General features: G+C 34.0%; 1 protein-coding gene across 5 annotated transcripts in view; it reads right to left on the bottom strand.

The window, feature by feature from the left end:
• Positions 1–1,233: 1,233 nt before the first annotated feature.
• The window catches only part of LOC128156485 (uncharacterized), a 91,489-nt gene continuing 77,662 nt past the window's right edge, over positions 1,234–15,060 (bottom strand). For all 5 annotated transcript variants that reach the window (XM_052818656.1, XM_052818661.1, XM_052818657.1 and 2 more), the window contains 19 exons: positions 14,998–15,024; positions 14,229–14,864; positions 13,143–13,778; positions 12,087–12,722; positions 11,915–11,998; positions 11,573–11,759; positions 11,124–11,254; positions 10,753–11,001; positions 10,278–10,391; positions 9,517–10,074; positions 8,944–9,057; positions 8,590–8,821; positions 8,181–8,371; positions 7,933–8,070; positions 7,674–7,790; positions 7,158–7,490; positions 5,488–5,730; positions 4,583–4,714; positions 1,234–2,289 (listed from right to left, as the gene is read on the bottom strand). In XM_052818656.1, the coding sequence (XP_052674616.1) occupies positions 1,694–2,289; positions 4,583–4,714; positions 5,488–5,730; positions 7,158–7,490; positions 7,674–7,790; positions 7,933–8,070; positions 8,181–8,371; positions 8,590–8,821; positions 8,944–9,057; positions 9,517–10,074; positions 10,278–10,391; positions 10,753–11,001; positions 11,124–11,254; positions 11,573–11,759; positions 11,915–11,998; positions 12,087–12,722; positions 13,143–13,778; positions 14,229–14,864; positions 14,998–15,024 (5,354 nt within the window). In that variant the 3' untranslated portion in view covers positions 1,234–1,693. The remainder of the gene's footprint in view (positions 2,290–4,582; positions 4,715–5,487; positions 5,731–7,157; positions 7,491–7,673; positions 7,791–7,932; positions 8,071–8,180; positions 8,372–8,589; positions 8,822–8,943; positions 9,058–9,516; positions 10,075–10,277; positions 10,392–10,752; positions 11,002–11,123; positions 11,255–11,572; positions 11,760–11,914; positions 11,999–12,086; positions 12,723–13,142; positions 13,779–14,228; positions 14,865–14,997; positions 15,025–15,060) is intronic.

Genomic DNA, 15,060 nt, shown 5'->3' on the forward strand with positions numbered 1-15,060 from the left:
CCTATGCTCTCGATGATCCTTTACCTGTTTTTATTATTTTATAATGTTTTAGTCGCTGAATTCTTTTTCTTCTTTTTTCACTGTTGTTTTTAATCCTTTTGTTTAATCAATAAAATATGTTCAAAACCAAAAACTGTTGATTTTAAAAGCAAAGAAATGACTAATTTGTAGTGAATGACCACCCTTTCCTGGTGTACATTTAACAAACATCTTTATACTTGTCAAAAGAATTGAATTAAAAAAATAACATTTTATTATCTTAAAGATTAAAAATAGGTATTGCTTAAATAATTTTATTATAAGATTGATTAATTCCTACATCTCTGATATCAGACAATCTAGAAAAAATAAAACGCTATATTGACCTGCAAGTGACCTTGGAGTTCAATAAAACATTTGATTTTTTCTACGTTGGACTAAGAATGAAAGATCGTTAATTTCAAAAACGTTACGGTAAGTTTGTGATCGGCTTCGGCAGCATGGATCATCCGACAAATTTTACAATTTGCACACGCATTGCACATACATTGTAACAATACTTTGTTTACTATGCAGTGAACACCTTCAAGTAAATTTTCAACTACACGTAGATTACTTAAAACATTATTCTAAAGCTTTTGCTTCGAGATTAAAACATTTGTACAGTTACTTGATGATTCAAATCACGTTTTTCTTCACAAGAGTAAGATTTTTAATCGAAAGTACACTTCGCCTACTAAGAGTAAAGTTTATTCATTCCTTGCTATTTTGGAAATACACAAAAACGGCGCGATATATAATATTTATCATGTTCATTGCATGTACTGCTTTCGCATTTTATCAACATGAAGCTGACCGATGATGTCACCTGCAGATCATTCCTTTTAAATGAATACTTGTCATTATTCATGTCGTCCAACGAAATATCGCGTTTCTCAATTTGTTCGGCTATGAGCTTCACGTTAATTTCTTCACTTGATAACATTCATTTTCAAATCCCTGTACCAAATCGTCGCTGAATCATATTATAAAAGTACTATTTTGGGGGGTGTTCGATCAACACAATGGTTAAGCTATCCTCGAAGTACAATATTTCATACCAAGATTCGGTTGATGTGTATAGAAAGGTCATTTTTACATCTATTCATGCTTGGTCGACACTTCAATATAGTTTTAAGTACATTGTATCTCGGTATAAATTGGGTCGTTATTCTTATTTTTAAAGCGAATGATACATAAAAACGAAAAACACAAGTCGTAAAAATAATTTTATTACAAAGCTATTTAGTGCAAAGTTTATTGCCTCGCATAAATCACTTACCGCTTAAAAATTATTTTCAAAACTTGATCTATAAATAAGGCATGCAAAACGACAATATATAGATGATTTAATTATTGATAATCATGATTATCATAAATATTTGATATCTTAAAATGTTTTATGATCGTCAGAAAATGTCACAAATTATGCATAGGTTTAAAAACTAATGCCACTCTCTTTATGAATATTATCTACAATAAAATCTAAACTAATCAGCATATACATATACACAATTACACATGTACATACTCAAACATTATATGAATACAAAATTAATATAGTCACTCTCACAACAAAATAAAACAGTGCTGCTGAACTTAGTAACAATATACCGGTACTACGCAAATTGTTTAAGTTACCCTATATGGAATGAAACATAAATATATCATGAGACTATTTTCTACCATTTCTACCAAACTCGCACATTTGGTTAATGACGTCACTTTCAATTCCCTTCAACGCACTGTAGCTGTTGAGTTTAATCATGGCGCGATCGTCGGAAGAAGCGATATCTTTTACCTCTTGGGCCGCGGCCCGTCCGGCGGTATCCAGGTCCATTCCAATAGCTATCACGTGGGTCCCGGCGTCCTTCAACTCCTTGGCTGCTGGAAGCGTTTCCTGGGCGTCTATGTTGGACGCCTCATCTGTGACCAGAATGACCACGTCCTGCGCCGATCGCCTGGCTCCATAGTCGTTTTGTAAAAGACCATAAGCGGTTCTCAGCGCCAGTGCAGTGTTGGTGCCCCCTGGCTTGTATCTCACGCCTGCTATCGCACTTTTGAGGCCATTTAAGTCTGAGTTACGTCCAAAACTGAAAGCAATATTGGATTCTGAGTTGAAGGTGATCATGGCAAATTTGTTGTTTCTAGAGATTTGGTACAGCTTTTCAATGACAGAGCTGGAGAAGTTTCGGATGAGTCCAAAGTTGTGTGGCCCAACACTTACAGAGGAATCAATGACAAACGCAACATCAAACCTGCTAGGACATGCTGCAAAATAGAAAATAGATTCAGAATGAAACATTACAATGTGCTTTTCCTTCCTCTAATTTAGTTTTATACAAAATGTGTTTTTAAACATAGCTTCGTATCAATGAAACTTCATTGTATTGTTTTATTCACTGTAAATAATACACAGGTACATGTACTTGGTCATTTATCATTACACATCAAGACAAAATTTGTTTGCGTTGACATACTGATGGTATAACGATGGTAACAGATGTGGAACCGATTATACATGTATCGTATATATGTAATTCAGCCATTTAAGACTAAATCAATATTTCTTGCACAATTGCTAAATTCTATAATTTTTTCGTTTAAAAAACCCAAAACTGAGTAAAAAGAAAAACGAGAAACTCCTCTCATTTAAAACTTCACAGTAATAAATCCCCAAAGAAAAGTTTTTTTTAAAACTAAGAATCATATCAGAATACAACACCTGTATCAGACCATTTTCACACAAAAGAGATATATCAGTTAAACTCATACTGTACATCGCTGGAACCTGTAAGGCGATACACTTCTACATGGTACAAATAGACACAGGAGCAAGCAATCAGACTTGCCTGTATATTGAGATTACTACTATTTTGTTACACATTGTTCTGATACCATTTTGCCATAGTCTTTGTATGTGTCGGTAAAAGTTACCGGATTCATTTAATACCTCAACGTTTAGGTTTTTAATAGGAATGCATTTATAATGTACTTGTTTTAGTCTGTATCTAATACATGCACCAAGGTCTTTTCTAATCCAATATCGCATATACAAACTAAAGGTACACACATTTTCCCCCATCTTTTTATTATTTTTACTCTGCACTGTTATCCAGCAAACGGTAGTTATGTTAACGCTTACTCAAGTTATAACAGATACATGTATGTTACGTCGTCAAGTACCCGTATCTATAATCATGTAACGAGAAACATTGGAACGTCAATGTTTATGTGTATGTCACATATTTTCAAACCAATTTTTTTCTATCTCCTTCAAAACAGAAAAATACATTTATTATTAAACTTATCTAGCCCTCATCTTCGCATAATTTATACAATATATTTTAACAAATAGAAAGTCGCGCAAGTATATTAAAAATTACTTTCCCAGTTTTCTTAAAACCGATAAGAAACACATCAGCAAATAGTTTTAAAACAAGGATGATGAAGGAAAGGGGGTGTGGATGGGTTTTATTTGTGAATTTCCGCTCAGACTTTTATTATACATTTCACATATTACAGTTTATTTTGTTTATATTTAATACATGTATCTTAATTTACTTTATCTTTTAACATGATACAAAAAGTCAAAGCACAGCGCAAAAAAATCATGGTTATTAACATTGTTATGTACAAAGTCATCAAACCTTATTTGAACTCTAGAAAGCATATAAAAATATTTGAATCATTGCAATAAAAAGATTTTCAGTCAGTTTAACCCATTTTATTACCAAACGATAAAAGGCACATTTTTAAATACAACTAAAAATAAATTGCAATAAGGAAACTATTCAATGCTTTTCTATGCCATTGTCTTTTAAAGTTAAATATCGATTTTAAATGGGGCGAATATACAGAGAAGAAATATCTTTAAATTTTAATGAGAAAACTTTAAAGCCAATAATTAAGAAATATAAAAATCTGAAAAGAAATTGGATAGCTGAATCTAAAAAAAAATATTTTATGACACAAATTGATTCATTGGATAAATAATTTTAGTGGAAACTAGATAAAGGGACATAACACAGGCCACTTATTTTATTTAAATTCATTTTATGACGAGGATTAACCAAATTTTATATTATTAAAAGGAAATATGATATATTTATCACAACTTTACGATTTTCATCAATTACATGCAATACTAAAAATACCATTCATTAACAAATGGAGAATAATTTATCATGATTTCTGTATTTATTATATTCATAAAATAAACAACGTTATATACAGCAACAATTATTTCCGTTTCAATATTTATGATGAATTTATAGACTCTGTGTATTCAACAACGAGTGCTCTCGCCAAATTTAATTTTTTCTAACTGATGCCTTGTAAGAAGAACGCTGGTTCGCACCCACTCTTCTGATCTGGCCACAGACAATACATGTTATGTACTATCATGTGCTAGTTGATGTTTAAAGATACACACTTTGTCTGTCAGTGGAACTTTGATTGTTTAAATTTTTTATCCCCCCCCCCTTCCCTTCACCCCCTCTCAAAAAAAAATTCTAAAAGTGATTACCTGAAGAAAATGATAAAGTAATAAAAAGTTACGTACCGATCTCGCAAAATTCGCCGGTAAATCCTTGAATACACTCACACCGGAAAGAACCAGTGACTGCTGCGGCTACACATCGGCCACCATGTTTACATTTTATTTCGTTGGTGTCGCAAATGTCCTTATTCATATCTGAAATGACACACATTTGATATTTTAAAGGGTATGATCTTCATTATTGTATTATTCAATATCACATTGAAATATTGCTCAAAGTTAAAGTTGATCCATTGTTATTATTTCCTGCTATATTTCTTTGTACATTTATGTGTATGTATTCATCTGCCATTTTAAAACTTTTTCCATGAAAATTATATTGAAAAAAAATATACGATATGCCTGTGCAATTTTCTTGAAGCCATTTATTGAGTACAATTTGGTGCATAATATCAATGTATTTTATTATCATCCAAACTTGTCCTACTGTATGTTTATTTATTATGTTTATATGGATTCATAATTGTTATATGTCACGTCCATTGAGGCTCTATTTGGAAAAAGATTCTAATTTATTCTTTTCCATTCTAATCTATACTTTGTATTGTAGTCATGCGATTAAAACCGACTTTATTAATTAAACAATGTATATGTATTTTATAGCTAAATAATACAAATTTTATAATTTTTAAAGTGACGACTGTGACAATATCTTATGTTTTGTGTTTTTTTCGTTTAATTAGTATACTATATCTCGTGCCATTTTTCATTTCTCGTGCCATGTGAAGTCAGTCCCACATAATTATATCTTTGAGACTGGCCTATGGGTTTACGTCCATGCCATTTTTAAAATATACTCGTAATTAAAAAAAATAATCATTTGTTTTAAAACTAAAACTACCTGTAACAAGTTGTTTTAGATAGTTTTGAATTTTATGAAATTTAAACTTGTAATAAATAGTTCATACCCGGTGAGGATAATTTGTTGAAAACCGCACTTCCGACTTCTGGAAGTTCCGAGAAGCTGTTGACCCAGAAGACGTTTTGATCCGGGGGCTGGGAAGCGATGTCATCCATTTCCTGTCGGTACATATCGCCGGCGAAATTGATGGCAATAACAAAGATGTGAACACCGGCCTCCCTCAGTCGGATAGCTTCGGGTATTGTATCGATGCTGTTGACGTTAGAGTTACCGTCCGTGATCATTATTACTGAAACGAAAATCATGCGTTTACTACTCTAAAAATAATATTACTAACACCCAACAATAGTGTCAGACCCCAAATCTTGACTTGATAAGATGCTTAGACAATCAGATTAATAGTATTTATTTTAGTTTAGTTTCAAAACATTTATATTGACAGTTTAATGTAACTAAGAAACTTTTGAAATATTTTAATTTCATCTGCAATAAGTTGATTTCCGCTTGAACTGTACGAGAGCCTCTACGAGCTAACAGTCCTTTGTAAGAAATTCCCATTTTGATTCGCATCTATACTACTATATTAAAATACTAGTAATAGATTCGAATTTTTGGACTTTGATACCGATAAATCGGAAGAGTTCTGTCTTTTGTTTTATATATTTTAAACATAATTGGTACTTGAAGATTACCAATTTGTTTCTATTTTTTCTAAATCAAGCTTCACTAATTAATATTTAACGAAAATTCCTCTAATAATTCCGAAAATCATCTGGATTTTTTGGATTTTACAATATTGCGCATGCGCATTACATTCACGATAAATCACGGGATGCTCTGTATAAAGTTTATGTTTTTACAATATCACATTTCCATGGATAAACTCAGAAACGATAATACAAATACGGTCAAGTTTTCATTTGAAATTTGTTACATGTATATATTCTGTTCATCAAGTAAAATAACTCTAACACAGTGATTTACTAGGAAAAACCCAGAGAGTTCCGAATGTCAACTTGAAGCGAGTAAAAATCGTTGGTGAAAAAGTGTTAAATTCTTCAATAATGTGAACTAAATTTTAAATTTTTATTTACACCCTCAAAATGGTTTGTTATGAATAATTTGACTATTATTTTCAATGTAACTTATTTTATTAATTTTATCCAAAATAGTTACGGAGCGATTCCGAATTTTCTGCTGCATTATGGGTATAGGGGCCTATCAGCTGTATATGGGTGGCAGTTTAACTGTGGTGAAGGCCTGTCCCGAGACACAATATCAACCCGTGCATGCACGGGTCAAAGTCTAGTTGTAATATGAATGTCATTGGGAGTAACTTATCTTGCATGATAGGGTCTATTATATTAAAATTTAGTAACACAATCCAAGAAATAATGCCTCATGTAAGAATGTCTTTGAATTACTTATAACTTTCTATACGAAAAGGTTTGCATCATCATTAGAATACCTAATGTATAATGGATATGATTGAGACTGAAATGTTCTGGCTATTATTTTGTATTGTTCTATCTTCCAACAAAGAATAGTTTGAAGAATATTAATCAAATAAGCATTTTAGGAGAAGGAAAGTAATTTTTACTGTGCTTAGATGTCAATGACGTATGTTTGAAGATGATTGTATCATGACCAATTGTGACCACTCATTGCTCATTATTACCCAGTAAGATATTCTATAAAAAGAAACTATTTACATACATGTATTGGGTACATTAGATCTATCGCCATTTTGGATGTTAAATATCTCTTGTCGGACCATCTTCAATCCTGCAGCGGTATTTGTACTGCCATAACGATACTGCATGGCGGAAATAGCATTGTTGATGTCCTTCTTTGTGAAGAAACTGTCCAGATGGAATCCTAGTTGTGGATCTGAGCTGTAGGAGACGAGACCAACCCTATCATCAGTCCTACCGATGGAGAGTTTTTCTACGACTGAGTAAACGAACTCCTTCATCTTGTCCACATTGTCAAGTCCAACACTTCCGGATGCATCAACAAGGAATGCAATGTCTGCCACGTTGCCGTTAACTGCAAACATTGAAATGGATGCTCAATAAAAATCATAGACTTCAAATTGTTTTTGGCTGAAAAGATTGGTCTTGACAGTTATATGTTGCATTTACATGTGTAAACAAGGTGAAGAAAACAATTTATAAGATTGATAGACCTTTTTTGTATACCAATGAGGACTGCAATTTGTAATTTTATTACCTTCTTCACAGTTCTTTCCTGCGTATCCTTTTGTACACGAACAAGTGTATTCCGTACTTGATAAACTTGTGCATGTACCATTATTCTGACATGGATTGTCGCTGCATGCAGTGTTTTCTGAAAATTGATAAACAACACATGAGTTTTTTAATCAATTCAACATGCTTTTATTCATTCACACCCTAAACACGCTGTGTTTCTATTTCCTCAAATTTCATTTTGTGTTTTTTTAAACTGATATGAGAAGCCTGAAATATACCATTGCAAAGATATGACATAATTGTATCTGTAAGACTTGTCAAAGTTTCGCCATCAGGTAAGGAGAACGCGTTAGCCACCATTGGAGGAGAAACAGCCGTCTCTAAGAACTTTTTATCAGAATCTGAGAGGTCCATTCCTACAAATCAGCCAAATAATATCAAATATATTACATAAGAAGTCAGGCTGGATAGAAAAACAGCCGAATGTATACAAAAATATTCAATGATCATTAAGTTTTTTCTTTACCTATTCCTATGATACTGGTTCCTTCAAGTTTGAGTTTTCCAGCCTCTCTCATTATTTCCGACTCTTTGCGCATGCTCTTTGTTATAAAGATAACAGTATTAGGTACATCTTTGCGATCTCCAGCTCGTCCAAAGATTCTAAGACGTGTTTTCTGCAAAGCTTCCATTGGCATTGGGTCAGAACCAGAGCGTCTGAAAATATCAGAACCGACAAAATCCAAAATAGTATACATGAAATCAAGGAGAATGCACCACCAAAACTTCATCACAAGGGACGTATATATTTTTTTTAACTTGGTCAAAGACGTAACGTGGAAAGTTAAATACGAGATAAGTTGCATTAACGGTAAATTAAATCATATTTTGGTGCATAATAAAACTCCATATGCATACTTGTACTGTACATTTACCTTATACCAGACACTGCAGACATTACGGCCTTCTTTCGTGAACCTTTATGAAGGTCAAGGCGCACAAGAGCGCTACCAGCGAATTGTACAAGTCCTACACGGAAACCACTCTTACGGAAGGTCATTCTTCGTACAAGTTGCTTAATAAACTTTCTCATATTCCTGAGTTCTCTTCGGTTGACATGCCGAGATGCATCCACGACAAACACTACGTCCCCAGTTGAAGGACACCCTAATAAAAAAAATGGTTTTACATTTAATCAATTAAATGAATGCAATAGTATTATATCAATCATAAAAGTTAACAATGTGATTCATAAGAATGTAATTCCATCCTTTTAATATAATACTTACTCTTTTGACAGACGTCTCCTGAAAACCCAGCTCTGCATTCACACAGAAATCCGCCGTTATTATTTTTGCATTGTCCACCATTTCTGCATGGGCTGTCGGCACAGTAATCAACACCTTTGAAATTAAAATTGTTGCCAATGTAATTTTTAATCTTTAGTAAGTAGTAATTTCACTTAATAGACAATTTTACTTGATGACGATTTTGAGGCTTTGAAAAACCATGGAATTTTTCGCGCCAGTCTCTGTTTATGGTGAAAATTGAATGCTTCAACATAAATTTTCGGACATGCCAATTTGTTGTCAGGTGCTTACGAAAACACATTTGTTTAATGGACATTAACATGAAAATCTTCAAAAGAACATTTAATATAGTCTTTAAAATATATTAGTCTTATGGAATTATTTATGAATTTTTTATGGAATAGTTTAACAAATTTCTAATATGTGATATAACAATATCGCAAAAGAAAAAAAACAGATTTTAAATTGCAGTTACAGGGCTGTACAACAATTTTCTTTTCATCTTCAAACTTAATCATGTAGACAGATAAATACATGTTGTATGAAAATTACTTTCGAATATAGGTTCTAAAACGTCATCCTTCATGGAATACAACTGGGTTTCGTCGTCAATTTCCATTGTTTTCAGTCCTTGAGAGAGCGCTATGTTTTCAATCTCCTCTCTTCTTCTCATCTGGATAGCAATAGGGATAATCTGTATATCAGACTCAATTGCCAACTCAGCCTCCTGTAACGTAATGTCCTCATTGACCCCCACAGAACCGTCTGTTATGAGGTATGCTACGTTCTTCACGCTCGGTCGATCTCCATTGCCATTAAACATGTTTGTGCGCAGGCTCCTGAAAGCACCAGCCATATTTGCTTTTCCTTTTGTGTAACCAATGTGGTCCACCATTCTTGTTATAGTATTAGTGTCTTGGTATTGCCCGATATTGAACTGTACCATAGGAGAGGAGCTGTATTTCATGGCTCCAACTCTAATGTCACATTCCTCTACATTCATCTGTCGTACGAGATAGTCAACATATCCTTTGATGCGCCCAAAAGTGTACTCCCCAATTCCTTCAGATGAGTCCATGACGAACACAACGTCAGCTGGATCCCCGCATTCTGCAAAAGAGGGAGACAAACTATAAATAGATACATACCCACAGCTTTATGTGCTCATAAAGTGGTAATTATCCGAATGCGTATCAAAAATTAACTCAAAATATATATACTCTATATTTGATTAATATAAAAGGGATTTACTGATAAAAAAGTAGAGTGTTGGAAATATTACACTTTTGCGACACAGAGGATACCATCCTTACTTTTATCACAGTTTTGACCATGGAATCCATTTGTACACACACATTGATAGGATCCAATGCCATCAATACAGAATGCTCCATTCTGGCAAGGCTTAGACGCACATTTGTTGGCATCTACAATGGATCAAATAAGCTATCATACATGTATAAAACTACATTTTATTACATAGTGTGCCTAAGCAATACCAATCAGAAATTCATTTTATTTTTACGCAAACTACACACACACAATCACACACCTTTTGGACCAACTTTTGGACCAACTGAATTTTAAATCTTTGTCCAATTTATGTATGAATTAAATTAAAAGTCGAATTTACCTAATTGTGATCAAAAATGGTTAAACCGTTATGAACGACTTAGTTACTTCATCAAAATATGGCGCTGATTCTATTAAAAATAATAAACATCTCTAAATAATAACTTCCATTTTATATACTAGAAAAGGATATAAAGATCATAACCTAACAATTACCGTTACAAAGTGGATTAACAAGTGTAGCTCCAAAATTATGCAGGGCATCAAAGTTTTCAACACGGAAGAGGTTTTCCTTGACGGGTGGTGAAGTTAGCCCAATCAATTCCTCCTCCCGATGGGTATATCCAACTGCAACCGTCAGCAAAGTTGTACCAGTTCTCTTCAGTAAAAGAGCTTCGGGTATTGTATCATCCGCATTAATATTGGATTCGCCATCGGTTATGGATATGACAACATTTGGAGCACCTGTAATTAAAAAGAAGATTTCATATATTGGTTTGAGTTGTGTGTGTGTGTGTGTGTGTGTGAGAGAGAGAGAGAGAGAGAGAGAGAGAGAGAGAGAGAATTTGATAGACGGATATACTTACCCACTCGATCTCCTCTAGTTTGTACAAACACCTGTTCCCTGGCCATACGGAGTGCAGAAGCCGTATTGGTATTTCCATACACGTATTGAACACGTGTTAACGCTTTCTCTATTTCCGATTTTGTGGTATAGCTAGTAATAAAAAAACACTTGCAATTAGTTTTGGATTATACTTTTGACTTATTTCTAATAAAATACGAAAACATTATGTATAGCTTTAGCCCTTTCATTAAAAAAAACGTCAGAGGCAAAAACGTTGTAATTTTATTTTGCATAAAAGAGTTTTATAAGTCTCTTCGCTGTTTAAATTTTCATCTGTTATATTTTTGCTCACTGCGAATTTTATTAGATTTCATTACATGTTTGCATTGCTATTTGTGTTTGTTATTTCTATATCTATCTCAGTATAAATAATGTTTCACTTTTTAAGATATATTAGTAAATTCTTACTCAGAAAGATCGAATTCTAAACGTGGCCAATTACTGAAGGTTATTACAGCTACTCGGAAGTTTCCGCTATCGATGTCGAGGTCTGAAATGGCTTGGTACGTGAAATTCAACACTTTGTAAAAACCATTGCGACCAACGCTACCAGATGTGTCAAGGATGAATACAACATCACCTTTTCCTTTGCAATCTAAAATTCAATCAGCATTTAATAAAAAGTTTACCAAAATATCACACATATCTATCATTCATGGATACAAGTCTTCAGGGAGAAGTAAGATGTATTTTGAATTTATGAAACAGCCTTTAATGACTGATAATCACAAGTCCCTTTTTAGTTCTTACCACCCGGTTTCCTTGTAGTAGTAGGTGGAGGCAGTGTTGTTGGTCTTTTAGGACGTTGGCGGGCAGGTTCGGGGTTTTCTCCCACTAAAATATGGATAGCAAAATATCATTCAAAATAAAATAAGCGCCTTTCACTAGTATTTGCAAAATGAAATATACAGACAACTCTTACTGTCGTTTAACGTATATTGCAACACTCCAGGCAGTTCTAAGAGTTCACTCTCTTCAGATACAAGATGCCTGTATGTTCGCAGTGGGTACGTAGAAATTTCACTAATTTCCGCTGAATCATCCAAGTTGTAGCCAATAGAAAACAGGTTGATGCCTTCCCTTTCAGCCTCGTAAGCTGCTTCGTATGCGTCATACCTGTCCAAACTCTCTTTTTCGCCTGTTAAAAGAATAATAAAGTTTCTTGCATAGCTTCTATCTCCATTACTTCTGACAAACATTCTTGTTCTGGCAAAATTTAATGCATCAGCTGTGTTCCTTTGTCCTGCATTATAGGTTATTCTTTCTGCTCTGTTAATAATCTGGTCCTTTCTGTTGAAGTCTCGTAGGTTCCATTGTAAACTTGGTCGGGTGCTATAGCTTACAAGACCGAGTCTGACTTCTCCACTGTCAATGTTCAAATTTTCCGCTAATCTTTGAACAAACGTTTTGAATGTACGAAATCGTCCGGGTTTAACAGAAGAGTCCATGACAACGACAATGTCCTGGCCCCCTACAGGTATTTGTGTGGTGGGAGTGGTTGTTGGGGGAGGTGTGGTAGGTCTAATGCGTTTCCGAGGTGGTTCGATAATCTCAGTCACTGAAAATAATTGAAAGAGCTTGTAATTTAGTGTCACTGGATTTATCAGTGTAAGCTATTTGTTTGCTAAATTTAGTGGTTTCATTAAAACCTGAAAAAAACCCAACAAAACACAAAAATGGTTTTTATTTTACTTGAAAAATAATTGATTAATCGCATACAGAAAAATACCTATTTTGGAATCGTGACGCAAAATTTTGCGTCCGAAGAAAAAAATAGTTATATGTTAAATAAATTTACTTTTATTACACTAATGCATATATCCATTGAATACTGGTAGTTTATATAATTACAATAAAGAAGAATTCCATTAAAGAAAAAGCACTTCCTTAAGTTTCGTTTTTGCCAAACGCCCCCTCCCTGGTGACAATTCTTACTTCCCATAATAAATTATATGATTTTGTAAAAATGCCATCATACCCAATCCCAAAATTTCGTTCGCTGAATCATCCATCATTTGGCTATTCATATTCGTGTTGACAAGGTGCCTGTATGTTGACAAAGGATGCGTTGATATTTCATCAATTTCTTCCGTGTCGTTGAGGTTTATACCGACAGTAAATAAATTGATTCCATTTTCCTCGGCTCTCTCTGCTGCGTCCAAAGTACGATAAGTGTTATAACTTTTTTCATTTGATGTGAGAAGAACAACAATGTTTCGAGCGAAATTCCTATCACCGTTGTAAGACGTAAACATAGATCGTCGCACATAATCGATAGCAGCGCCTGTATTCGTTCTTCCTGGTGAGTAACGCATTCTGTCTACTTTCCTAAGGACGTCATCTTTATCTCTATTTGCGTTTAAATGTGCTGCGGGGGTTTGATAGGTCCCAAACTTCATCAACCCCACCTTGTATTCCTCATTATCTATGCTCATCTTCTTAACCATGTTCGAGACATAAGATTTCATCCAGTTAAATATCGCTGGAGGGACAGAAGAGTCTAGCATAAATATGACGTCTTTTCCAGTAGTTCTGGGAGTGGTTGTAGGAGGGGTTGTTGATGTAGTTGTTGTTCGTTTAGGTCGTAGTCTTAATGGCTCAACACTATCATCAACTGCAATCAAGGAAGTTTTTGTTTAAAGAAAAGGACATTCAGAGAAGAAACACAAGGTACACGTTGCTCACCCGAAAAAAACCCAAAATATAGTTATTTCTCCAAAATTGTTTTTGCATCGATAATCTCTAAACACCAATTTTATAATTATGGTGAAGTCTTCACTATTCTCAAAAATAATTTTGTTCACAAAGAATATTGTTAAACCACATGGACACAGTTTTGAAGCTACATCTATATTTAATGACTTGGATTGTGTCAAATAAGTGAACATTTTGAGAATATTCTAAAAATCAAATCAAAATTGAAAACTTCTACTTTTTGTAAAGGTATCATAACACTTCCCATTGATTTAATTTCTTTGATTTTTTAAATCTATCTTTCACCAAGTAAGTAATATTTTCACCAGCAGATAAAGCAAATAAAAAAAACCTTAAAGGATCACCCTACTTGTTCTGACAAGTCCAAGAAGAGAGCCATCAATCTGAGGTCGACCCATGGTGGTGTTTATAAGTGTTCGGTAAGTACTCAATGGATGGGTTGATAATTCGTTAATTTCTGTCAGGTCCCCAAGGTTGATACCAACAGTATATATATTAATATCATCCCTTTCTGCACGCTCAGCCGCCGCCCAGGTGTCATATATGTCAGAACTTTCATCGTTACCGGTGATATGCACAATAAGGTTCCGGGCATAGTCTCTATCTCCGTTACGTGGCGTAAACATTCGCTGCCGAACAGCATCAAGTGCTCTATCTGTATTTGTTTTGCCCGAGCGATATTGAATATTATCAATTCTTTTTTTAATGAATTGTTTCTGGTCATATCTATCAAGATTAAATTGTACGCCGGGGTAAGTGCTGTATCTCATAACACCGACTCTGTATTCGTTGTTGTCAATGCTTAGTTTATCAACCAGATCTTTTGCGTATCTTTTCATGAAATCAAAAGTTGATCTATCGACAGAGGAGTCAAGCACCAACACAACGTCATATCCTGTTGTTCTTTCTGTTGTCGTAGCAACCGTTGTGGTTGTTATTCTTCTTCTTGTTGGTGTAGGAGAAGTAGTTGTTGATGTTGTTGTAGCTAAGTTAAAATGAAACGATATTATAAACAACATACAAATCCTTAAGCTTTTTTTTCTTCAAAAAATATGCGTAAAATTAAAGACTGGTAAATGTTCATTTATTCTTTCATGGTTTTTTTTCCATTGACTTACGCGGTCTTGTTAAGATAGTTGTTGATGCTATAAAAAGAAACAAAATATATATATATAACATAC

This window comes from Crassostrea angulata, chromosome 7 (assembly GCF_025612915.1).
Source record: "Crassostrea angulata isolate pt1a10 chromosome 7, ASM2561291v2, whole genome shotgun sequence".
Classification (NCBI taxonomy): domain Eukaryota; kingdom Metazoa; phylum Mollusca; class Bivalvia; order Ostreida; family Ostreidae; genus Magallana; species Magallana angulata.